General features: G+C 49.9%; 5 protein-coding genes across 7 annotated transcripts; all 5 read left to right on the top strand.

Moving 5' to 3' along the window:
* The first annotated feature begins 4,722 nt into the window (after positions 1–4,722).
* LOC150009567 (hemoglobin subunit zeta-like) lies at positions 4,723–6,370 on the top strand. Of its 2 annotated transcripts, XM_090279192.1 has the most exons (3): positions 4,723–4,873; positions 5,637–5,823; positions 6,033–6,370. In XM_090279192.1, exons 1-3 carry the CDS (start codon positions 4,812–4,814, stop codon positions 6,105–6,107), a joined length of 324 nt encoding a protein of 107 aa, XP_090135318.1. In that variant the 5' UTR covers positions 4,723–4,811; the 3' UTR covers positions 6,108–6,370. The 2 variants fall into 2 exon arrangements, 1 of the variants encoding a protein (XP_090135318.1); XR_016511366.1 differs by lacking the exons at positions 4,723–4,873; positions 6,033–6,370 and adding an exon at positions 5,484–5,531 and having other exon boundaries at positions 5,637–5,701.
* Positions 6,371–6,450: 80 nt separating this feature from the next.
* Positions 6,451–7,271, top strand: HBM (hemoglobin subunit mu). The gene is made up of 3 exons (XM_090279191.1): positions 6,451–6,608; positions 6,786–6,990; positions 7,100–7,271. The coding sequence occupies exons 1-3, from the start codon at positions 6,517–6,519 to the stop codon at positions 7,226–7,228; spliced, it is 426 nt and encodes a 141-aa protein (XP_090135317.1). The 5' UTR covers positions 6,451–6,516; the 3' UTR covers positions 7,229–7,271.
* A 1,618-nt stretch (positions 7,272–8,889) lies between these two features.
* Positions 8,890–9,817, top strand: LOC150009565 (hemoglobin subunit alpha-like). The gene is made up of 3 exons (XM_090277408.1): positions 8,890–9,030; positions 9,275–9,479; positions 9,592–9,817. Exons 1-3 carry the CDS (start codon positions 8,936–8,938, stop codon positions 9,718–9,720), a joined length of 429 nt encoding a protein of 142 aa, XP_090133534.1. The 5' UTR covers positions 8,890–8,935; the 3' UTR covers positions 9,721–9,817.
* Positions 9,818–13,274: 3,457 nt separating this feature from the next.
* Positions 13,275–14,204, top strand: LOC150009564 (hemoglobin subunit alpha). Its single transcript, XM_090277407.1, has 3 exons — positions 13,275–13,417; positions 13,662–13,866; positions 13,979–14,204. Exons 1-3 carry the CDS (start codon positions 13,323–13,325, stop codon positions 14,105–14,107), a joined length of 429 nt encoding a protein of 142 aa, XP_090133533.1. The 5' UTR covers positions 13,275–13,322; the 3' UTR covers positions 14,108–14,204.
* Positions 14,205–16,254: 2,050 nt separating this feature from the next.
* Positions 16,255–20,321, top strand: HBQ1 (hemoglobin subunit theta 1). Of its 2 annotated transcripts, none has more exons than XM_090279190.1 (3): positions 16,255–16,438; positions 16,576–16,780; positions 20,220–20,321. In XM_090279190.1, the coding sequence occupies exons 1-3, from the start codon at positions 16,344–16,346 to the stop codon at positions 20,298–20,300; spliced, it is 381 nt and encodes a 126-aa protein (XP_090135316.1). In that variant the 5' UTR covers positions 16,255–16,343; the 3' UTR covers positions 20,301–20,321. The 2 variants fall into 2 exon arrangements, with proteins under 2 accessions (XP_090135316.1, XP_090135315.1); XM_090279189.1 differs by lacking the exon at positions 20,220–20,321 and adding an exon at positions 16,869–17,078 and having other exon boundaries at positions 16,262–16,438.
* Positions 20,322–24,917: the final 4,596 nt, after the last annotated feature.

Genomic DNA, 24,917 nt, shown 5'->3' with positions numbered 1-24,917 from the left:
TTATAACACGACATCTTTATACTCTATTGTGTGCTCACCGCACAAAGTCTAGTCTCCATCTGTCACCATATATTTGACCTCCCTTTACCCTCTTTGCCACACCCTCCAAAAAAAAAACACTTTTTTTTCCTGTGGAAAAAAGAAAAGTAGAGCAGCTAGGAGACTGGACAGTCAAGTGGTGGGGGTGGTGGGGCCTTGCAATTTTAAATGGAGTGGTCAATGTGGGCCTATTAACAAGGTGACATTTGAGGGAGTGACAATATTAGGGGAGGAGCTTTTAGGGAAGAGGCCCCAGGTGAAATCCAGGAGTTCCAAGGGTGGGGAGCAGAGCTAAGAGGGAAGGAAGCAGAGAGGGATGGGAGGTTTTACCTCATGGCAGATTAGCAGCCATTGCAAGTTTCAGGGGTGAGAGAGGAAGGTCCAGGAGGGCTGTAGTCTCTGGCCCGAGCCTCTGGAACTAGAGATGAGGACCATGGCAGCCCCAGACTTCTGAATGGGGAGAATAACTCACAATGTCATGTGAGCAGTCAGGCATGATTTCAGTAATTACACATATATTTGTAATTTATTGAAGAGTTCTAGGAAATGGTTAAAGGATTATCTCTGGGAGTGAAATGAGAAATTTTGTTTTTTTAAGCTGTATTTTTGCCAGGATTTCTATTACAATTAATGCATTTAATTTTTATATAAAAAATTTAAAAATATTTAAAATACATGCACAAAACATATATTCAAGAAAATGTAGAAAGAAAAGGCTGAGTGTGCAGAGATTATGTGTTTTTTTCTGTATGTGTAATACACCAAATTACAGAAATATGCTCTGAGTCCATTTGACCAGTGAAAATGAACATGTAGATAGATTCTACTCATCATGTGAGAAAATGCTCAACCTCAACAACAAATAAACACAGGTGCCACTACACAAAATACCATCGTCATCAGCAGCCGTCCGTCTGGAGAGACGATGGCGTAGCTTCCTGAGAGTCTATCTGCACCGCTGAGAATGGCTGTGCAGTCCGACTCGGGAGTGACAATCCCTGCCGCACTTGTTACAGGTGAAGGCAGATGGCTGTTGTTGCTGCTGTTGATGCTGCTTCCGCCTCGATCTTTTCTGGACCGCCTTCTCGTTGTGTGCAGCCTCTGCGCGTGACGTACCTTGTCTGACCGTGAGCCTCCAGGCTAGGCGGTCGTCTGCTTGAACTTCCCATGTGTTGAGATTGATGGAGCATTGTGTCATATCCTTTTTGCAGATGTCTTTGAACCGCAGTTTTGGGCGCCCTGTCATCCTCTGGCCTTCTGCTAGCTCGCCGTAGAGGAGGTCTTTGGGAAAACGGCCTGCATCCATTCTTTTGACATGGCCGAGCCACCTGAGGCGTCTCTCACTAAGAACTGCATGCAAACTGCTCATGTTGGCTCGCTTCAGCACCTCGGTGTTGGGAACCTTATCCTGCCAGGCGACATGCAGGACGCATCGCAGGCACCTCATGTGGAAGCTGTTGAGTTTCCTTTCATGCCTTGCGTAGGTGGTCCACGTCTCGCTGCCATAGAGGAGAGTGCTGAGTACGCAGGCTTGGTAGATGCGCAGTCTGGTTTTCTCAGTGAGGCTGGAATTGTTCCACGCTCGCCGGTTCAGTTTGGCCATAACTGTGGCTGCCCTGGCGATTCTCCGGTTGACCTCCAAGTCAACTGACAGAGAGCTCGAGATGGTGGACCCGAGGTAAGTGAAGTCGTTGACGACCTCCAGGGTGTATCCGTCGATGGTGATGCATGGGGGAGTCCCCGTGCCTTGAGCCATAACGTTCGTCTTCGTCAGGCTGATGGCTAGTCCGAACTCCTTGCATGCGTGGGAAAGGCAAGTGACTAGCTGCTGGAGTCCCTCTTCGGAGTGTGATGTCAAGGCTGCGTCGTCGGCGAAGAGCATCTCACAGATGAGCACCTCTTTGACTTTGGTCTTGGCTCGTAGACGGGCCAGGTTGTAGAGCTTGCCATCGGATCTGGTGTGAATGAAGACACCCTCGCTGCAGTCCTTAAAGGCGTATTGGAGGAGCATGGAGAAGAAGATTCCGAACAGCGTAGGCGCGAGGACGCAGCCCTGCTTTACTCCGCTGCTGACTGGGAAGGCCTCGGAGGTTGCGCCGTTGTAGGACACCGTGCTGTGCATGTTGTCGTGAAAGGACATGACCACAGCAAGCAGATGTGGTGGACAGCCAATCTTCCGTAGCAAGCTAAAGAGTCCGCTTCGACTGACCAGATCAAACGCCTTCGTGAGGTCGATAAAGGAGAGGTAGAGTGGTTTATGCTGCTCGTGACACTTCTCCTGCAGCTGGCGTAGGGAGAAGATCATGTCCACTGTTGATCGGCCAGCTCTGAAGCCACACTGGGACTCTGGGTAGATGCGGGAAGCAAGGGTCTGCAGGCGGGCAAGAGCGACCCGGGCGAATACTTTGCCGACGACGCTGAGGAGAGAGATGCCCCAGTAGTTGTTGCAGTCGCTGCGGTCTCCTTTGTTCTTGTACATGGTGATAATGTTGGCGTCTCTCATATCCTGGGGGATGTAACCCTCCTTCCAGCAGAGACAGAGTAGATGGTGGAGCGGCTATAGCAGGACTGGTTTCCCGCTCTTCAGGATTTCTGGAGGGATTCCGTCGCTTCCTGGTGCTTTCCTGGAAGCGAGGCGGTCGATGGCTTTGCCGAGCTCTGCCGCAGTAGGTGGGGTGTCTAGCTCCTCCATGACTGGTAGGTCTGGGATGGCGTTAAGAGCAGTGTCTGTTACGGTGTTCCTCGTCGCGTACAGCTCGAGGTAGTGCTCGGTCCACCGCCGCATTTGCTGTTCCTGGTCAGTGATGACCTCACCTGTCTTGGACTTAAGGGGGGCGATCTTGGAGGGGATTGGGCCTGTTGCCTTCTTGATACCCTCATACATTCCTCGTGCGTTGCCTATATCGGCGGCTTCCTGGATGGTTCTGCACAGGTTTAGCCAATAGGTGTTGGCACAGTGGCGGGCGGTCTTCTGGACTTTGTTCCTGGCAGCCCGTAGAGCTTGAAGTGTACTGGGAGTGGGCGTGGCCTTGTAAGCCAGTAGGGCCTTCCTCTTAGCCTCGATCACGGGTTCCATTTCTTCCCAGTGAGCCTCGTACCAGTCAGCGTTCTTCCGCTCTTTCTTCCCATAAGCAATAATGGCCACAAACAAATAAAAGTCATAACACTGAGGGACTGAGCAAAGAGGGTAAAGGACTCATGGACATGGACAACAGTGGGGTGATTGCAGGGGGTAGGGGCATAAAAGGGAACTAAAAGGTAATGGAAAAAATACAGTAAAAAAAATTAAAGCTTAGAAAATTAGTCGTAATACTGAATGTTGGCCATGCTGGACAGACACTGGTCTACACTGCAAATCTCAGGCCTCAGTCCAGACACAGAGCTATTGATGGAGGTTCTGTCCCTTTCTCTGAGCACCCCTGGGCGCTTTCTATGAGGCAGCCTGGGAGGTGGTTGTGGGAGAAAGTGTGATAGGAGGAGCTTTGTGGTTTCCCCACCAAACCCAGGCCTGGGCTCTGGGATTGGTCTGCAAGCCCCCTCTGCCAGGAGGCCCCAAATTTCTAGCTCAGACACAAAGACAGGTCAGGCTCTGGGGCAGCCCACAGCTCAACTCCTACCTCATGACCTTAATGATTTTAGTAACAAGTGCTCAATGTGGAAGCCCAGTGAAAAACACCCAGAAGCAAAGAAACATGAATAACCCTGACCATCATCACTTAGGGATAATTGTTGCTACCAGTTTGCTGTAGTTCTATCCAGCCCTTTCTTCTATTTAAAGAACACTATCATATTGTATGTCCTGTTTTTTCCCTTCTTACTACAAAATTCCTATATTTCAAAAAAGATGTGTTTATTATAATTAAAATTTTTAAATCAAATTATTGTGTTTGTTTGTTTAACTTAAAAATACATATATGGCTCTGGCTGGTGTGGCTCAGTGGATTGAGTGCCAGCCTGCGAACTGAAAGGTTTCTGGTTCGATTCCCAGTCAGAGTACATGCCTCGGTCGCAGGCCAGGTCCCCAGTTGGAGGCATGTGAGAGGCAACCCATCCATGTATCTCTTGCCCATTGATGTTTCTCTTCCTCCCTTCCATTCTCTCCAAAAAAAATTAAGTCTTAAAAAAAAAATACAGCAGAGGTGAGAGAGGGTCTGAAGCCAAAACTGTCACTCACACCCTGTGATACCTGGTCTTAGTTTCCCTCTGTGGGCTTCAGTTTATTTATTTGTAAACTGGTGTTTATGAGGTCATGTTACAGAAGCTTAAGGAACAATAAAAATAATAATTAAGGAAAAATGTATATGTTTGTTATATGTACATGATGAGAGAAATTTTTTTAAAGAAGCTTAAGGAACGAAGAATGCTTCTTCGAGGGCCTTCTTCCATCAAAAGGACAGGGAGGTCAGGGTCAGTCATTACAGAAGCCAGTCTCTGGGCCAGGCTGACAGCCCAAGCCTCAGCCCAAGCCTGGGCCCCTGTCTCCTGGAACCTGGGCTCTGGCTGTGGCCCAGGAAGGGATGCTGGAGTGATAGCCCCTTACCCCACCTGTCCCTTAAGGCTCTGACTGCTCATTGTCACTGGATGTGAAAAGAGATCCACCCTTATAGCCCCCTCCCTTCTCCTGACTAAAGGATCACAGCCTGGCCCACACCCTGACTCCATATATATAAGGAAACCCTAGGGGCTGAGCACCATGGAGGCCAGTCCAGGGCTCACTCAGCTCAAGCTCAGTCACCACTGTGTCTCTGACCAAGGCCCAGAGAACCATCATCATGTCCATGTGGGGCAAGGTCTCCACACAGGCGGATGCCATCAGCACTGAGGCCCTGGAGAGGTGAGTGCCAGACAGGAGGAAATGGGGACAGGTAGGTGACAATGTAGGGTTAGTGAGGACAGGGGACAGTGAGGAGCGGTCAGTGAGTTTAGGGGTTCTCTGAGGTGGGGGTCAGTGAGTTGGGGAAGATGAATTACAAAGACATCTGACTGACCCTGGGCTCAGTGAGGCCAGAGTAGGAACATGCACATGGAAGAGCGTGGACAGTTTCTTCCAAGGTCTTCCAACCTGAGACAGTCAGGTTGCTACCGGCATTGATATTGGGGGGTCTCTGAACCTGAGGAAACCCAGGTCAAAATAGGTTGCTCAAAAGAACCTTCCCAGGATGCCTCTGGAGAGACCAGTTTTTTCTGGCAGAAGGAGAAGTGGGGAGCCATTTAGGGGATGGAAGGAGTCCCCTCCACCCATGGGAGATGAAAGCAACTGGATGCCAAGGCAGTGGGAGTTGAAGAGCTGGCTGTGCAGACCCAGTTAGAAGCAAAGAGACAAGCAGGAGTTCCTATGGTCTGGAATAGGCAAGGTTGGGTAGTTGGAGGGCTGCGGGGGGCAGAGAACGGGGCAGGGTCGGGGGAGCAGCTCTAGCTGAGGAGGGTGGAGCTTAGGTGGGAGACTCCAGGCTGAGAGAGAAATGGGACCTGCCAAATTTGCAGGGCAGCTGGTAGGATTGAACTGGGGTCCTCAAGCTCAAAGAAGAGGGGAGGGATGATAAGGAGGTGGACAGATTGCCCTCTTCCGGAGCTCACACCCCTCCCCCACCCTGCAGGCTCCTCACCAGCTACCTCCAGACCAAGACCTACTTTCCACACTTCGACCTGCACCCTGGCTCTGCGCTTCTTTGTGCACACGGCTCCAAGGTGGTGGCCGAGAACATTGGCAACATCGCCGGCGCCCTGTTCAAGCTGAGCGAGCTGCACGCCTACGTTCTGCGCGTGGACCCGGTCAACTTCAAGGTAGGCGCGGGGGCTGGGATCCGGGCTGGGTCAGGACAGAGGCGGGGCCGCAGTGGGAGGAGCTCAGGGTCTCCACTAGAGGGACTCCATTCCCCACCAAAGAGTGCCCTAGCCCCACTCCAGGCTCGGGGACCGAGCAGCCCCAGGCACACCCACGCCGTTTTCTCCGGGTGAGTTTACACCTCAAACCGTCTTTACGAATCGCCCAGACTGTCGCTTTACTGAGCGTGCTGACTGCGCGTGTGGAGACTCAGGGGACGTTTCTTCAAAGCATGATGTCATAGCTCCTGTGCTGCTGGGATCCCTGATGCGGTTCCCTTCCTGGCCCCTCCGAGAAAAAAGGGGGTTCCGTGCCCCGCACTCTTCCTCCTGATACCTCCATGGGCTCCCTCCTGGAGCGCGAAGCAGTAACTCTGCCCGCAGGGAAGTAATTACAGATCCCCCTAAAGTCTGCAGCAATCACGCACAGCTGCGTCAGTGCCAGTGAACTGGGGACACCCGAGGCCGTGGCCTCCGAGGCTTTGTGAACCTGGGCTGGCGACCATTCCTGAGGCGGGCCGAGGGTCCCCGCGTTCTGGCCGCGCTCCTGCAGATAAAAGCTGGGCGGGGCGCCGGAGGTGGGGGTAGGTGGGTACTGCTATAAGGAGGCCCGGGCGGCGGCCGGGGACTCGCAGAGTACGCTACGCCCGCGCCATGCTCAACGCTCAGGAGCGCGCCCATGTCACCCAGGTCTGGGACCTGATCGCAGGACACGAGGCGCACTTCGGGGCAGAGCTGCTGCTCAGGTGTGTAGGGAGTAAGTCTCCAGAATCGCAGGGAGGTGGAGACAGGGGTGTTATGCCTAAGACAAGGTGGGATCGGGGGGCGTGGCGCAGGAGTGAGGGCGGTTTCCAGGGGTCTGGGCAGTGCAGGAGCTGGAGGACTCTACGCTGCCCGCCCTTCCCACTGACCTGCTCCCGCAGGCTCTTCACTGTGTATCCCAGCACCAAGATCTACTTCAAGCACCTGGGCGCCTGCCCTGATGAGGTGCACCTACTGAGCCACGGACAACGCATGCTGGAGGCAGTGGGCGTTGCCGTGCAGCACGTGGACAACCTGCGCTGGGCCCTGAGCCCGCTCGCGGACCTGCACGCGCACGTGCTACGCGTGGACCCCGCCAACTTCCCGGTGAGGCAGCCTCAGCCACAGTGGGGTTCTCGCTCGAAGCCGGAGGTTGGGGGATACCGAAAGAAACTGGAGGGGGCAGATACCCTTTAACCCGCCCGTGTGCCCGCAGCTGCTGATCCAGTGTTTCCAGGTGGTGCTGGCCTCCCACCTACAGGACGAGTTCACGGTGGAGATGCAGGCGGCCTGGGATAAGTTCCTGACGGGCCTAGCCATAGTGCTGACCGAGAAGTACCGCTGAGTCCTGTGCCCCGCATGTCAATAAACAGGCCTCAAAACGGCGAGACCCTGAGCATGTGTAGTCTTTGGGCCGACGTCACCGTTGCTAGGCAAAAAAGCTTCTGGCTCCCCTGGCAGCCTCCTGGAATCTTAGGGAAGGACCCCAAAACTTTGCCAATAAGGAAATGGGGCCCGAGAGCGGACGCTGTGCTCTCCGGACTTAGAATGAGGACGATTCCCAGGCTGACGATCCCAAGTCTGGACAACATACCGGAAGTCTTGAACAAAACAGTTGCCCTTCTGTGGTAGGGGAATGTGGTGGGGCAGAGTGGGTGCTTGAATGAGGGGAGTGTTTAAGGGTTTCAGCGCGCATCCCGCACTCGCACATACCATAGCGTTCAACAAATCACAACTCATTCACTCATTCATTTATTCTCCCTCCGCCCCTACCTCACATGAGCAGCTGCTAGTGTGAATCTTGGCCTCCTTTGCAGAGAGCCGTGCACACCCAGGCACAGGGGCCAAGTTCCTGAACTGAGGTCAAACAGAGTTCCGAGTCCAGGGCTCCTTGGACCCTTTTCTCTGTTCCTTTCCCACTTCCTCACACAGCCCTCAGCATCACCATGCTCAATCTGCAGCAACCCTTGGTATGGACCAGATTAGCCTCTTACTCTGAATTTCTTGGTTGGGGGATGGGGATACGAAGGAATTCCTAGATAGCCACAATCTGGCAGACAGAGCAGGTTTCCAACCCGGTTCACACCAACAAGCTGTGTGATCTGAGCCTAACGCATCAATGAGAGAGAAAAACAAAAACCCGACCTCGCTTGGTTTTGCAATAATTTTTGAGATCATAATGCTGGATCCGTGTCTGGCAGGACCATGGCTGCTCAACCTCCACCCCACACCCCAGCCCCAGCCGCTGCGTCTCAGTATCTGAGGATTTATTGGCCAAAGACCGCCCCCGCCCCCCGCCTCCGCCTCACAATCTCTTCACTCTTCTGCTTGGGGCAGAAACCTCAGCGCTTCACCCCATAACCTTTGTGGACAATAAAACGGGAACCCGGAGAGGACTCTAGTGCTCTGCAAACTCAGTGGAGACGGTCTGCGGGCTGACGGGCCCCAGACTGTGTTGGGGGGGGGGGGAAGAACTGAACCCGGCAGAGGGATGGGCGCCCGACTCTGAGGGGGATACTGGAGGCTAGTCCTGACCGTGGCTCAGCAGAGTTCCCCCGTGCTGACCGGAATGCACTGGGAATAGGAAGGTATGAAGCATCCATCCCATATTATCCTTCATTTTCGTTGTTTACATAAACAATTCACAGCTCTTGTTACAGGCAAAGTCTGGTGGGAAAGCAGCATGTTCCACTTTGGAAAAATTTGTGCTCCCCATACGGATAGGCAAAGAGACAGCTCGAAGTTTTCCCCGGCTCCGACTATACGTCGGTGCAAGGGGGATTTGAGTGGCTCGTGCACGTGTTTGAGAACCGCTGGAGCGCAATAGAGAGCTGGAACTCGGCTTGTGCTGGAGCGAGAGTGTGGGAGTGGCCTTGGAAGCCCCGCCCGCCCCTTCTCTCCAGATTGTGTCCTAGACTTCACTTCCTGGAACTGCGCCAACCAATGAGCGCGGCCAGGGTGGGCGTGTCCCTTGCGCCCCAGGCATAAAAGCTCAGCACACTCCTCGCTCACCACCCTTCTGGTCCTTACACAGACTCAGAAAGAACCAACCATGGTGCTGTCTCCCGCCGACAAAACCAACATCAAGGCCGCCTTTGGTAAGGTCGGTGGCCAGGCTGGCGCATACGGTGCAGAGGCCCTGGAGAGGTGAGGACCTCCTTTTCCCTGCTTGGACCCCGGCCTCAACACCCGCCCACCGGCCTGCCAGCAACGCCTCGGTAGGCTCCGACCTGGCTGGCGCCCACATCCCCAAGATCTCAGGGTCCAGACCAAGGACCTGCACCAAGAGGCCAGCCAGGACCTCGGATTCATCTGAATCCAAGGCTCATGACCCTGCCCTGGACCCACCAGCCCCACCTTCAACCCGCCACTCACCCTCCTCTCCCCGCAGGATGTTCCTGAGCTTCCCCACCACCAAGACCTACTTCCCCCACTTCGACCTGTCCCACGGCTCCGCCCAGATCCAGGGCCACGGCAAGAAGGTTGGTGACGCCCTGACCAACGCCGTGGGTCACTTGGACGACCTGCCTGGTGCTCTGTCGGCTCTGAGCGACCTGCACGCCTACAAGCTGCGTGTGGACCCCGTCAACTTCAAGGTGAGCACTGCGGCCGGGCCGGTAGAGATCTGGGTGGAGGCCCCAGTGGGTTCCAGAAGGTGGAGCGCGGGAGGCCGCGCTCCAACGCTCTTCATACCGCCTCTCTTTACAGCTCCTGAGCCACTGCCTGCTGGTGACTCTGGCCTGCCACCACCCCGCTGATTTCACCCCTGCCGTCCACGCCTCCCTGGACAAGTTCTTGGCCTCCGTGAGCACCGTGCTGACCTCCAAATACCGTTAAGCTGGAGCCGCGGCTTTCCCTGCCCTGTGTCGGGGCCCCTTTGCGCTCCGCGCACCCGCACTTCCTGATCTTTGAATAAAGTCTGAGTGGGCTGCAACCTGTGTGGCCTCGGTTCTCTGTGCCCCCGCCCCCGGCCCCACAAACGAACGTGCCAAGGGTGGGGGTGGTTCTCCTTGCCTTAGACCAAGGACCTCTCCGCAGCAGGCAAAAGAGGGAAGGAGAGGGAGAGAAGGAGGGAAGAGATCTAAGGAGGACGCTTCCAGGAATGCGCTGAGCCAGGCTGCTGTCCTAGGAGTTGCCAGACTTCCAAGGGTTCCTCTCTGGGACATAAGTGGGGGGTATTAAGAGTCACCACCTGCCCAGGCCAGTGTGGCTCAGTTGGTTGGAGCATCATCCCATAAACCAAAAGGTCGCGGGTTCAATTCCCAGTCGGGGAGTAAACCCAGGTTGCAGATTCAATCCTGGGTTTGGGCACATAAACATTCTCCCCCTCTCTTTCCCTCCCTCCCTTGCTTTTCTTGGAAGGATTGAAAAAAATGTCTCCAGGTGAGGATTTAAAAAAAAAGAAAGTTGAAGTCTCTCTGATTGATCACTCTTAAACAAAAACAAGAGATCAAAATAAAACCCCCTAAATTTGCTGCTCCTCATGCAAAGGCAGGTGCTAGACAATTTCCATGAGACCCACCTCCTCCTTACTACAGAGAAGGTGAGTTGGAATGAGGATCAAAGTCCCAAGCACCCTCTGCAAAGTCACAGAAAACCTCTGCAGGCAGGGGGGCAGGATAGTCTGGGAAGAGGGGCATGAGCTGCCTGCGGCAGTCAGGATGCCCCAGGGGGAAGACTTAAGCACAGGACCTTGCTCCCTTGTTTGGCATTTCACGAGTCACATTAATAGTTCACTGTGTTCCCCGATTCTGTAGCCAGAGGTTCCTACCGTCTCCCAGCTGATTTATGGAGCTGGGAGGAATAAATAGTGGGATAGGCCCCTGTCCCAGGTGCTGAAGCCCTGGATTCCACACAGGAATCTCACACACCCCATCTGGCTCTGCGGCCACCTGAGGGGCACCATCAGTGCCCCATCCCAGACCCTATCTCTAGGGCAACACACAGTGCTGGATAAAAGTTTGGGAGGGTGGCAAAACCCTTGCTCTCCACTTTATTTTTTGGACATGGCACTCTGAAGAGTTGGGGAGTTCTTGCCCTGCTTCACCATGCATTTGTTCTCTACCTCACAGTCCAACACATTTTTATTTAAAAGGAGAAAAACAATTAAAAATAAGTTAAAATCCACTTATGCTTACACACACACACACACACACACACACACCCTTTTTGTGTTATTCAAAGTAGGGAGAAAGTGTCCCTCTGCCCTCTCATCCCACCGCTGCAGAAGAAGTTCAAGTCAAGAGCTTGGGACCAAGCCCACTGGCTCCTATCCTGTGCTGAGGGGACATAGCTACATCGACAACTACACGGTTTTTTTTTTGTCAGAAGTATAATCATAATATAGATATTTGTCTGCAACATGCTCTTTTCACTCAACAAAGTCTTCTCCATATCTCTTCTGGTAAATTTATTCAACTGTCTCATTTTCATCAACATATTGGTTATTTCTGTATTTTTGTTAATTTGCTTTGTCAATTTGTCTCTTAAGCCATTTGTGTTTTACCTTATATAATATGTGAGAGTTCTTCCTACATAAAAAAATGTAAGCCATTGACTGAGATATGTTCTCTAAGTCTTGCCTTAAAAGGACTTGAGGTAGGAGGATTGGAGCAACATGAATAAGGAGGGGGTTGTCCCAGGCCTGGGGAGTGGAATTTGGTGCTTCTAAGCCCCAGGGTCTTATCCTTTTTATTCTTCAGAGCCAGGAGTGGATCTGAGGATGTGGACAAAATCAGGAAAAGAGTGAAGAGTAGCAGGAAGGAGAAGTGGAATGAAGTGGCGCGGGGGGGGGGGTGTCCAAGAGGAACAAAATGAGAAGAGCAGACACAGAGGACAAAGCCCAAGAGAGCCTTGCTAAGGCTTGTCTGAACTGCTTTCTTCTCTGTCCAAGTCAGTTTAACCATCAATTCCTCCTGGACACAAGCGCAAGTCTTTTTTTTTTTTTTTTCCACAGTGCAAGTCTTCAGTGAAGGTCCCAGGGGAGGGATGGAGGTAGACCCATAGGCATATCAATGACTTCCCTTTTCTCTCCACTCACTTCTGATGTTTAACCCCATCAGTAATTCTTTACCACCAACTAGACAAGGGACCATCACTTGTCACCTGTAAGGGGACTCTACCAGCTGGAATTCCTGCCACTTCCCACTGCTTCACTATAAGTCCCTCTCTCACCCCATGCTGCAGGGTCTGACCTGCTTCCTCACACTCACATATCCCCACATCCATTCTGCAGCCACAGAGGCCCTCTCTCCCCCTGGCCCCCTACAAGTCAAGTCGAAGGTCCCCCTCCACCATACTCCACCTCATACTTACTCATCCTCCAGTCTCACCTCCTCAGGGAAACTCATCATGAGCTTCAGACTAACCCTAATATCCTTAAATGCCTCACCCACTCCCTTCATCCTTTCTCAGGGCCTTTAATGAGGTTCAAGACTACATGTACTTGAAATGATTTGATGACTATGTCCCTAACTAGGTTGAAAGCTCAGCTCTTGTTAAGCAGTTGCTTTACTTACCAATTCAACCACTATTTACCTACTGAGTCTTACGTCAGGCAAAACTTGGGAGACTGGGGGGTATAACTGTGAGTGAGGACCATTTGGTCAGTCAGGGAGTGAGACAGTTATTCACACAGGGATCCTGAATGGGAGAGACCACCTTGATGAGTTTCCAAGATGGGGCTGCAGGACCACCACCCTGCAAGAAGCTTAAGCCAGAAGCGCACCACCCCAGCCATATGAATCATGTTCTTTGGTATTTGTTTCTCCCAGACTGCTGCTCAATGAGAGGCAATGATTATTTGGGGGTGGGGGGGAGGGGGCTGGAAGAATCAAGACTGAAGGGGAGCAGGAGGGATTCCAGGCAGGACTTCTTGACAACGTGTGAACAAGGATCTCCTTGTGCACACATCTATCTCTCTGCCCTGGACTAGGGGAGGCCTTTCTTCCTTCCTATACTCAATAGCCCATTCATTAATTAATTTTGCCAAAGTTAAACATGTCCAGCGTGTACCAAGCCTAGGTCCAGAGCGGGTCCTCAGGAGAGAGCAACCTGGGGCTAGGGCAGTTCATATATGCTGGAAGAGCCAGCATCAACCCACCTCTAGAAACTGACCTCCACCAACTGGGGGGTGAGAATATCATTCCAGAGGAGCGGGATGCAGCGGTCAAGAAGCAGCAACCGGGAGGAAGAAACATCCTTGCCCCGGGTCACTGGGTGCCTCCGCAAACCAAGAGCAAAGCCCCCATCCTCTAGCCAGGCGCACATTCTGTGCGGGGCGCCCCCTGACGTGCTGGTCCAGCGACGTTTTGCTGCTCGGAAGCAGCCAATGAGCCGGGCCAGGGTGGGCGTGTCCCTTGCGCCCCAGGCATAAAAGCTCAGCACACTCCTCGCTCACCACCCTTCTGGTCTTTACACAGACTCAGAAAGAACCAACCATGGTGCTGTCTCCCGCCGACAAAACCAACATCAAGGCCGCCTTTGATAAGGTCGGTGGCCAGGCTGGCGCATACGGTGCAGAGGCCCTGGAGAGGTGAGGACCTCCTTTTCCCTGCTTGGACCCCGGCCTCAACACCCGCCCACCGGCCTGCCAGCAACGCCTCGGTAGGCTCCGACCTGGCTGGCGCCCACATCCCCAAGATCTCAGGGTCCAGACCAAGGACCTGCACCAAGAGGCCAGCCAGGACCTCGGATTCATCTGAATCCAAGGCTCATGACCCTGCCCTGGACCCACCAGCCCCACCTTCAACCCGCCACTCACCCTCCTCTCCCCGCAGGATGTTCCTGAGCTTCCCCACCACCAAGACCTACTTCCCCCACTTCGACCTGTCCCACGGCTCCGCCCAGATCCAGGGCCACGGCAAGAAGGTTGGTGACGCCCTGACCAACGCCGTGGGTCACTTGGACGACCTGCCTGGTGCTCTGTCGGCTCTGAGCGACCTGCACGCCTACAAGCTGCGTGTGGACCCCGTCAACTTCAAGGTGAGCACTGCGGCCGGGCCGGTAGAGATCTGGGTGGAGGCCCCAGTGGGTTCCAGAAGGTGGAGCGCGGGAGGCCGCGCTCCAACGCTCTTCATACCGCCTCTCTTTACAGCTCCTGAGCCACTGCCTGCTGGTGACTCTGGCCTGCCACCACCCCGCTGATTTCACCCCTGCCGTCCACGCCTCCCTGGACAAGTTCTTGGCCTCCGTGAGCACCGTGCTGACCTCCAAATACCGTTAAGCTGGAGCCGCGGCTTTCCCTGCCCTGTGTCGGGGCCCCTTTGCGCTCCGCGCACCCGCACTTCCTGATCTTTGAATAAAGTCTGAGTGGGCTGCAACCTGTGTGGCCTCGGTTCTCTGTGCCCCCGCCCCCGGCCCCGCAAAGGAACGTGCCAAGGGTGGGGGTGGTTCTCCTTGCTTCGGAGAAGGTCCTCTCTGTAGCAGGCAAAGAGAGGGAAGGGGATAAAAGGGCAGAGAATGGAGTGGAGCCAGTCCTGTCACTGCCTGGGATTCACGGGGCAGCCCCTCACTCTCACCCTGGAGTGTTTTGCTGCATCCATATCCCTTTCTACATTTCATTCTCGCACTTTGGCTGTTCAACACAAATTTCTTTAGATAATGGAATCGTCTCTTATCTTTATATTCTATAGCATTTACATTCAGCGTTGGGGGGCCTCCATCCTAGTACTGAGCTCTCCAAGGCTACTCCCAGAGTTGGACAGTGGAGAAGCCAGACGGGTCACATTCTTTCAGAGCTGAACTTAATGCTCCCCTCTCCATCAAGTGCCTCTCAAACACATGCACAGTCTAAATAAAATTGGGGTTGAGCAGCACAATTGCAGATGCCAGGCAATTTCCTAGAAGCACCCTTTCACCTGGGGCCACCCCCAGCATGCTCACTCTGTAGACACTGACATCCTGGAGATATTACAGTTTTAGAGACCCAGTTTGGGGGCCCAGCTCGACATACATTGCAGGATGGTACCTCTGACTCACCCCAGTGCTGCATGGGAGAGGAGAGCTAGGGCCAAGGAGCCTGAACTCTGATGTGTTTCCTCCCCAGGGAATAGGGTGCTGCAGCCTCAGAGGGCTTGAGGTGTCAGGTCCTGGCTGCTGTCCAGCTCCAAGCTTCCAACTGGAAAGCAGTGTCTTTTCTTCCCTGGGTTCAAGAGTGGTCCTTGGAAAATGAGACAGCAGGTGCTCTGCCTCAGTTTGTGATGCTTATAGCATAATTTATGGCAAAGACTGAGCTCTCAGTAAGAGGCAGTCTTTTTTACTTTATTATCAGGAAAAATGAGGGAACAACCCAAAGGTCCATCAACTGATGAACAGAGCAACAAAATGTGGTTCATCCATACAATGGAATTTTGTTCAGCCATAAGACCAATGAAATATTGATACATAATACAAGGTAGATAAATCTTGAAAATGTGCTGAGTGAAAGAAGCCATACACAAAAGACCACATACTGCATGGTTCTATTTATATGAAATGTCCAGAACAGGCAAATCCACAGAGACACAGAGCAGACCAGTAGTCACCAGGGGCTAGAGGAGAAGGGTTATGGAATGACTACTAATGGATACAGAGTTTCTATTTGGGATGATGAAATAGTTCTGTAACTGGATAGTGGTAATAGTTGCACAACAGTGCAAATGTAATTAAGGACACAAAATTGTACACTTTATTATTTTTATTATTTTTATTTTTTAGAGAGGGGAAGAGAGGGAGAAAGAGGGAGAGATACATTGACCCAGAGGCCACTGGGTCTGGGGATGGAACCTGCAACCCAGGCATGTGCCTTGACAGGGAATCCGACCCACAACCTTTCACTTTGCAGGACGACGCCCAACCAAGTGAGCCACAACAGCCAGGGCCTAAATTGTACACTTTAAAATGACTAAGATGGCAAATTTTATGTTATATTAATTTTACCACCACCACCACCACAACAACAACAAAAAGAGCAGTGCCTGGCACAGAATGAGTGCCACATAGGTATTAGCTATTATTACAGTATATCCTAGGCACTCAATAAATGTTCACTGTCCTGAAAGGGATATCTGCTAAGAGGGAGGCACTTAGCATTTCTCATCCATTTAATCCTTACAACCACCTTTGGAAGAATAAATTATATTCATTTCATACAATAAGTGAGAAAATAGGCTCAGGGAAGTAGGTGTCAGACTTGGAAGGGAGGTAGAATAAGCTGACAAGCAATGCCAAAATCTATGCTAAAATTTAGTGTTACCTAATAATAATATGTATTAAATATTGGTTTCCATAAACACTACAAAAATGGGGCCTTGGAATCCAGGGCAATTGGGAAGGTCCCAGGTCAGAGCAGATGGAGTGTGGATGCTCCCAGACCCCTCGGGACCAGACTCTGCAATGTGGCAGCCTCTAGAGGCAGTGGCGAGCCAATTGGAGCTGGCACAGTTGGCGCTAAGCTCGCACCACGGGCCGGAGCTTCCACGATGGTGCTGCCGGCAGCGGACAGGGCGGCACTGCGCACGCTGTGGAGAAAGCTGGGTAACAACGTGGGCGTCTACACGACAGAGGCCCTGGAGAGGTGCGGACAGGCCCTAGTGCCCTCTAGGCTCACCTGCTTTCATGACCGCAGCGGGAATGGGTCCCCCTCCTCTCCTGATGCCCTCCTCCTTAAGCCCCCACTCCAGGGCAGCACCTCACTCGCTGTTCCTCCCGAAGAACCTTCCTGGCCTTCCCTTCCACCAAGACCTACTTCCTCCACCTGGACCTCAGCCCCGGCTCCGCCCAGGTCAAAGCCCACGGCCAGAAGGTGGCCGAAGCGCTGACCCTGGCCGTGGACCACCTGGACGACCTGCCCAGCGCGCTGTCGGCTCTGAGCGACCTGCACACGCACAAGCTGCAAGTGGACCCCATCAACTTCAAGGTGAGGGCTGGATCCTCTCACGGGGTTTGGGGGGAGCTCCCACAAGAGACAGATGAACCTCGGTGGGGACCACTCTGTCCCTCCGCAGCTCCTGGGCCACTGCCTGCTAGTGACCCTCGCCCGGCACTACCCTGGAGACTTCAGCCCTGCCCTGCAGGCCTCGCTGGACAAGTTTCTGAGCCACGTGATTTTGGCTCTGACCTCGAACTATCACTAAACTAGGGCTGGGTGATCGTGGGATCCCCCAGCCTTTCCTTCCTGCTACGTTCTAGTGTTTGAATAAAGTCCCCGAAAGAAAGCCCCAGCTGCGTGCCTGCATGTGTTCCCTGGTTGGTGCGCGCAAGGGTGCTGATGGGATTCGGGAAGAGGTGCTGCCCTCCCACCAGAGGAAGGGTGGAGGTCTGGAGAGGCCCGAGCTGCATATTCCATCATGGTCTGACCCGGGATCACCCTGGCCCACTTCCGCGAGACGCCCTGAGCGGCCAAGGGGAGAGTCAGGTTGCCTTCACCCTTGGTAACCAGGCGTTTGGCACAACAGGTCCCAGGTGCATATCGTAAACCCGGATCCACCATGTCCTTGTCTGCAGCCACTTGGAGAGGAAGATCAGACGTTTCAGACCCTCAGGAGTAGGGTGGCATGTCGCGGGTCATGGACTTCCCCTAACTGGCTAGGCCAGGCCAGGCCCCTCCCCAGAGCTGCTTGCTTTGGGCGACTCCACACAGCTCTAGGTGCGCGGAGAACTGGTCCCTCACCCATCTAGAACTGAGGGCAGGGTGCAGGACGGCGGGGTACAGCCCCTAAGAAAATTAGAGAATGGCGCCCTCTGTCGCTGAGGTTAGGACTTACTCAGATACCAACCTGAACAAGATACAGTGGCTTTAGGATATTGGGGATTTTGGGGGTCCAGGAGGCTTGGGGTGAAACGCCCCCTTGCCAGACTCTGGACCTGGTGGAAGGAGGTGCGTCCTGCCCCAGCAACCAGTCATGTAGCAAAGTGGACCAGGGAGCTGGCCTAGAGTCCTGCCTACAGCCACATTTCTACGAAGACGGAAGTCAGGACTGCTTTCTTTTTTAAGAATTTCCTCATAAAATCAATCGCGATCATTGTAGAAAAGTTCAGGAAATGCAATAACTACTCCACTTACTGTACCTTCTTATGTATCCCAGTGCGTCCAGCACATCCATTATTTCTTCAATTCCCTCTTGACACATGGGGAAATAGCCTCACCCAGAAATGTAACAAGATAACATTTAATGTACAGCCTTCCAGGTAGTTCTAGGGACATTTAGAGATACTTTTCTTAAGAAATGGTATCCTTGCCCTAGCTTGTGTGGCTCAGTGGATTGAGTGCTGGCCTATGAACTGAAAGGTCGCTGGTTCGATTCCCAGTCAGGGCACATGCATGGGCTGCCCACCAGGTCCCCAGTTGGAGGCTTTCAAGATGCAACCAATCAATGTTTCTCTCACACGTTGATGTGTCTCTCCCTTTCTCTCTTAGCCTTAACCCTTACGCTCTCTAAAAAGTAAATAAATAAATAAACATTTAAAAGAAATGTTATCCTCAAAGTGACTTTGGAAAAACTAAGCACATTGCACTATATAAAGAGAAAAGTACTTGGTATGGGGAGAGAAAAAAAAAAGCAAAGTTAAAAGAGAAACTGGGAGAAAAATATCTGCCACAAACTGCAAAGGGTTATTATTGCTACACCTCCCATTTTTTTTCTCACTCTGCACCACCTTTTTAATTGTTTATTGTTTTAAAAGATTTTATTCATTTATTTTCAGATAGAGGGGAAGGGAAGGAGAAAGGCAGGGGGAGAAACATCAATGTGTGAGAGTTACATCATTCGTCTGCCTCTTGTGCTCCCCCAACGGGGGACCTGGCCTGCAACACAGGCATGCGCCCTGACTAGGAATCAAACAGGCAACCCTTCAGTTCACAGGCCAGTGCTCAGTCCACTGAGCCACACCAGCCAGGGCCAGTTTTCTTTTTGCAGTCAACTCAGTAGAAAAATAACAGGAATAACATGCAATTCAGTGTACCAATGGTAAAGACATTTACAATGATACACAAAGCCATGACAATTAAAATGCTCATTAATTAAATACCTGTTATGAAAGAATATTTTAAAAGCAAGATTCGATAATACTCTTCTGGTGGAAGTGTAACTTAATATACAACTTTTTAATAATTTACAACTAATTCAGTTGTATACAGTTGTGGGCCAGCAAATTGTTTAGCAACTGCTACTCTGGAAAAAGAGGAAGAGGGTTGGTTTGTAGTATTTGCTAATTTCCATTGTTTAAATATTGCCATCATGCGTAATTTCAAGCTATCCACATGGTATCAGTGAATGGGAAATTAGGATGAGATGCACAGATGCTATTATTGTGTTGTTTTTCTATATTCCAGATATGAGATGTGAACTCAAATAACAGTAAAATGTAGTAACAAGGCAGTAATGAGTTTTCAGTATTAGCTTTGTTTTTAAGATTTTATTTATTTTTAGAGACAAGGGAAGGAAAGGAGAGAGAGAAACATCAATGTGTGAGAGGTATTTCAAATTGGTTGCCTCTCGCACACCCTGGCCCGCAACCCAGGCATGTGCCCTGCTGAGAATCGAACCTGTGACCTTTTGGTTTGCAGGCTGGCGTTCAACCCACTGAGCCATATCAGCCAGGGAAACATAATTTAATTTTTAATAGTGGCTATGTTTAACAATAAGCTCTCAGAATTCCAAAACTTTAACACAAAATAATCTAAGCAGGCTTTAGCACACCACTGTCACATCCTTTAAATTTAAAAAGTGCAAATTCTCTAAGCCCTCAGTACTGCTTCAGGAAATTTATCCTACAGAAAAGAGTGGCATACATGTATGAAGATGTTATGTACAGTGATGTTCTTTGCAGAACTGTTTACTGGAGCAGAGAAATAATAGGAAAAAAGTTAAATAAATTATGGTAGTTATATAAGAGACCACTAAATAGTCATGACAGAATGAGATCAGTCTTCGGGCACAGACATGAACAATGCCAAGGCATTCATAAAACAGCATGCTGCAGGTCAATGTGTAGAGTACAAATCCATTTTTATATTGATATAATCATTACAAGAAAACTTGAAAATACACACTAAATGTTGGCAGTTTTCCACAGGCATAGGACAAAAAGGACAGAGAAGGCAACTGTCAACAAACTTTATATAACCTCAGAAAAGGAAAGTGGTTGGGGGGGGGGTATGAGTGATTTCTCATTTGTATGTATGTTTTTCATTTTCACAAATAATTTGCAGAAAACCTTGCCCTGAATATTTATAGCTAAAATTCTACACATAAATATAATTATTTCCTTGGGGGATTTTTACAGCAGAATTTCTGGGGTAACGGTATGTCCGCTGCTATTGCTTTTTGATATTACCAAAATTGCCTTCCTTACAGGTTCATCAGCAGGAGTGCCTGCACCCCCTCCACTGTTTCCCATGGTTGCTAGCTTCCATTTATATATTTGATTACTCATAAAGGTAAATACTGTTGATTCCATCTCCTCTTGTGAATTGCCCATTTGTGTTCTTTGCCCATTTCCTGCTGTGGTGGTGTCAGATTAATCCACAGAAGCCCTTCTTTAGACCTGAAGAAAAACATCAGTCCATCTTATACACTGAAATTTCTTGCCCATTTTTTGGTCTTTATTTTTTTTGGGGGGGGGGGCAGATACTCTTCCATCAGATATATCCAGATCTTCCATCAGGTCTCTGGTCCTTATCACTACTCCAAAGCTTTGCCTGATCTGACTGCCATTTCCATCCCGAGAAAAGAGGCTACCATTTCATTTATGGGTAACTAAAAGTGCTGGATAAAATGGTTTATAATTTATAATGTTTTATTGATTGTGCTGTTACAGTTGTCCCAATTTCTTTCCCCTCTGCTCCCCTCCACCCGGTGATGTCTCTCCCTCCAGTTGTCCCCCCCCCCCTTTTAGTCCATGTCCATTGATTGTGCATATAGTTCTTCTCAACATCTTCCTGTCTACTCCACTCCCTCCTACTATGCTTCCTAATTCCTGTACCATCTCCCTCCCTTTCCCCCTTCCCCTTCCCTGCTGACCTCCCCCCAATATGTTCCCCATACTTATAGTTCTTTTTCCACTCTCGTTGCCTACTTAGTCTGCCTTTGTTTCGATTCCTTAGCTTCTGTTGTTGGTTGTTGTGATGCAGTTTTCATTTTAATGTTCATAGTTTTGATCCTCCTTCTTCTAAACCAGTCCCTTTTAACATCTCATGTAATAGTGGTTTGGATCTAATGAACTCCTTCAGTTTTACTTTGTCCTGGAAGCACTTTCTCTGCCCTTCTATTCTGCATGACAGTTTCGCTGGATAGAGTATTTGTGGCTGTAGGTTTTTGATTTTCATTACTTTGAATATTTCTTGCCAGTCCCTTCTTGCCTGCAGGGTCTCCTTTGAGAAATCAGCTGATAGTCTAATTGGGACCACTTTGTACATAATTCTTTTCTTCTCTCTTGTTGCTTTTAAGATTCTCTCTTTACCTTTAATTTTTGACAATTTGATTATAATGTGTCTTGGAGTGGTTCTCCCTGGGTCCAGGTTTTCTGGAACTCTCTGTACTTCCTGGACCTGTGAGTTTATTTCCTTCCCCAAGTTCAGAAGTTCTGCTTCACTATTTTTTCACATAATTTTTCAATTTCTAGTTCTTCTTCTTCGCCCTCTGGGAATCCTATAATCCGAATGTTCGTTCACCTATAGCTGTCCCAGAGGTTTCTGAGCCTCTCCTCACATTCCTTACTTTTTGTTTCCTCTTTCTGCACTGGTTGACTCTTTGTTCCTTCCCTATGTTCCAATTTGTTGATTTGATCTCTGGTTTTCATTTCCTCACCACTTTTCTCGTATGTGTTTTCGTTCGCTTCAGTATGACTAGCTTTCATTCCTTCCCCGTCTTGTTCCAAATCTTCTGTTAATTCTGTAAGCCACCTTATGACTATAGCTCTGAACTGAGCCTCAGAAAGATTTCCTATTTGTTCATCGGTCAGGTCCCGCATCTGCTGCCTGGTGAACTGCGTCACTGGGATTTCAATCGTGATCTGCTTCATCCTGACAGCTTTGTGTTTAGCTTTGCTTCCTTCCTGGTGGGCTATAGGGGGCAGAGCCCCATGCACTTGTCACTACCTGGTGACAGGCAGCGACCTTTTTTGCCACACTGTGGTGCTTTGTGTGGGGGCGGGGGTCCAAGATGGATTCCTGCCATTACTCTCCGCTGAGAGACCAGGATCCTTTTCCTCCGTCCCCACGTCCTCTGTGCCTCGCAGTCCAAGGCATTGGGGGTTCTGCCTTCCCCAGCGTTGTAATCTTGACTGCAGCCAGGATTGCTCCCCTGGCGTTCCTCGCAGTCCCGCTGCTATCTCCACTGCTACCATAGACAACATCGCCCGACCTTTCCACTCCGATTTTTGCCCCTCCTACCCGTCCGGACAAGCACCGCTGGTTTATAACTTCATATGCTGGGCTTCCATGTAGCTTTTTCTGGGATTTCTGGTTATCTTTGGTTTTGAGGTAGTTGTATTCCTACTTAGTTGTGGAGGGAGACCAAGCGTGTCAGTCTAAGCCTCCATCTTGGCTGGAAGTAGTTTAAAACTTCTTAAAAGCATCAAAGAGCAAATGACATATACGAGGTCTGTTTGGAAAAAGTTCAGCCATCGTTACTATAACAAGAATGATTTGTGACATCAATGTAACCTGGCGGCCAAGGAGTGGACTGGAATGTGCATGTGTGAACAATGATGACTTCACTGTACTAGTTAGTGGGGACAGTAGATGCTGCTGAGTGAGCACGTGTACTGTGTGGCCACCGCATTCAAATTACAAAGTAGAGCAATAAATTTGCATTAGATTTTGCATTAAGTTTGAACATTTCTCTGTGGAAACTATTCAGTAATGATTCAGAAGGCTGCAGCTGTGGGCAACTGGTGATCAGCAGCTTCATCACAACACGCCCGCTCATACATCACATCTTGTGCAGTGTTTTGGTGAAACATCAAATCATCCAGGTGACTCAGCCCCTCTGCAGCCCAGACTTGGCACCCTGAAACTTCTGGCTTTTCCCAAAACTTAAAATCACCTTTTAAAGGGAAGAAATTTCAAACTGTCGATGAGATTCAGGAAAATACAACAGGGCAGCTGATGGCAATTGGGAGAATTGTGTGAGGTCCCAAGGTGTCTACTCTGAAGGGGAGGTGTCACTGTCCGATTTACAATGTTTTTGTATCTTCTTCAATAAATGTCTCTATTTTTCACATTACATGGCTGGATACCTTCTGGACAGACCCTGTAAAAAAATTTCAGGCCAAAAACCAAGTACAGGTGAGAACCCAGAAAGGTGATCAGAGCACTAAAATTACCTGAGCTATAATTTTCTTCCTCGTGGGCACATGCATTAAAACAGCCAATATAAGGTGATGTACCTAACTAGGTAATTTTTTTTAAAGATTTTATTTTTAGAGATGGGAAGGGAAGGAGAGAGGGAAACATCAATGTGAGAGAAACGGATAGGTTTTCTCTTGCACACACCCTGACCGGGGACCGAACCCACAACCCAGGGATGTTCCCTAACTGGGAATCAAACCAGTGACCTTTCTCTTTGTACTTCATCACCCAACCAACTGAACAACATCAGTCAGGACCCTGATAGGTGATTCTTGCCCATAAAGCTGGGGCCCCCAAAAGCAGTGGACTACACAATTCACTGTGTTTCACAAGAATGGAGTCTGGGAAAAAAAAGAACATAAAGCCACCTTGGTGGATTTGCTGACACTTTGTGGCTTTGCAGTCCAAGTTCTTTCACCTGAGTGATTCCGCCCCCCCCCAAATTTTCTCAGGCACCTGGCAGAGACAAATCCTTCCTCTAAAAAGGCACTTTATTATAGGCCACAAAGGGCAACAACTGGCAAATTCATCGAGCACATGGAAATAAGGCACCATGAACAAAAAGCCAGCAGACACACAAATCAGTAGAACAGACTCACAATGCGTCAGGCACTGAAGGGGTCACATTCAATTACATACATGCTATACTATGTTTACTAAATTAGAGATGAGATTTTAAGTACCTGCAGGGAGCCATAAAATATAAAAAGTGACATAACATGTAAAAAAAAGTTTTAGAAATGAAGAAATAGCATCAAAAATTAAAATTCAATGGGTAAGTTTAAAAGATAAAATACAACCATAGCATTAGCTGCCTTAGAAATAAGTCAAAATAAATTATCCAGACCATAGCCCCTGAACACCTTTCAATTTTGTGCCCTTGGTGCCTCACCTGCCTCACCCAATCCTGATTCTACGAAAGAATGTACTTGAGGCAGAACATGAACCTAGGGATAAGACTGAGATGAAAGAGAATGAATAACAAAAAAAGTGGTAAATACACTGACTGTGTGTTAAACATGGTCTGTGGAGTTAAAAAGAAAAGAGGAAACCTCTCCTTTGCTGGCTTTGAACATACAAAGCAAGCTCCCGCGTTGTGGGCTGCCTCTCTTGCTGAAAGCAGGAAGGTAAGCTGAATGCTGCTGACAACCATGCGAGCCTGGCCTTCTCCAGCATAGCTCAGAAGAACCCCAGACTGCAGCCTATGAGAATCCTGCTGAGACTTGACTACTGATCCTCAGAAACTGTGAGATAATATGTCATTTTAAGCAGTTCAGTTTGTGGTAAATGATTTTCACATGTCAGAAGAGCAATGACCTCTGGAAAGAGGGGTTGTGATGGGGGATGATGGGGATTCCCAAGAGCTAACAATGTTCTATTGGGTTAGCCAGAAAGTTCATTCAGTTTTAAAGTAAAAATAAGATACATTTTTTAAAAACTTCACCAATAACTTTATTGAACACATTCACTGTTTTGTCCGCTACCGTCTGTCATTTTCAGACAATTTCATAACTCCATCTTTCCAAAACTTCTTGAAATCTTTTTGAGCAAAGAACTGTTCCAGGTGCCTTTTGCAGTCTCTCAGGGAATTGAAATTTCTTCCATTAATTTTGTAAAGACCGAAATAAATGGAAACCCAAAGTTGCAATGCCTAGCAAATACAGCAGATGAATCACAACTTCGCAGCCAAGTTATAAGTTTT

This window comes from Furipterus horrens, unplaced genomic scaffold (genome assembly GCF_987537825.1).
Source record: "Furipterus horrens unplaced genomic scaffold, mFurHor1.1.pri manual_scaffold_5, whole genome shotgun sequence".
NCBI lineage: Eukaryota > Metazoa > Chordata > Mammalia > Chiroptera > Furipteridae > Furipterus > Furipterus horrens.
Note: the sequence above shows the minus strand (reverse complement) of the source record. Positions and strands in the feature narration are given on the sequence as shown.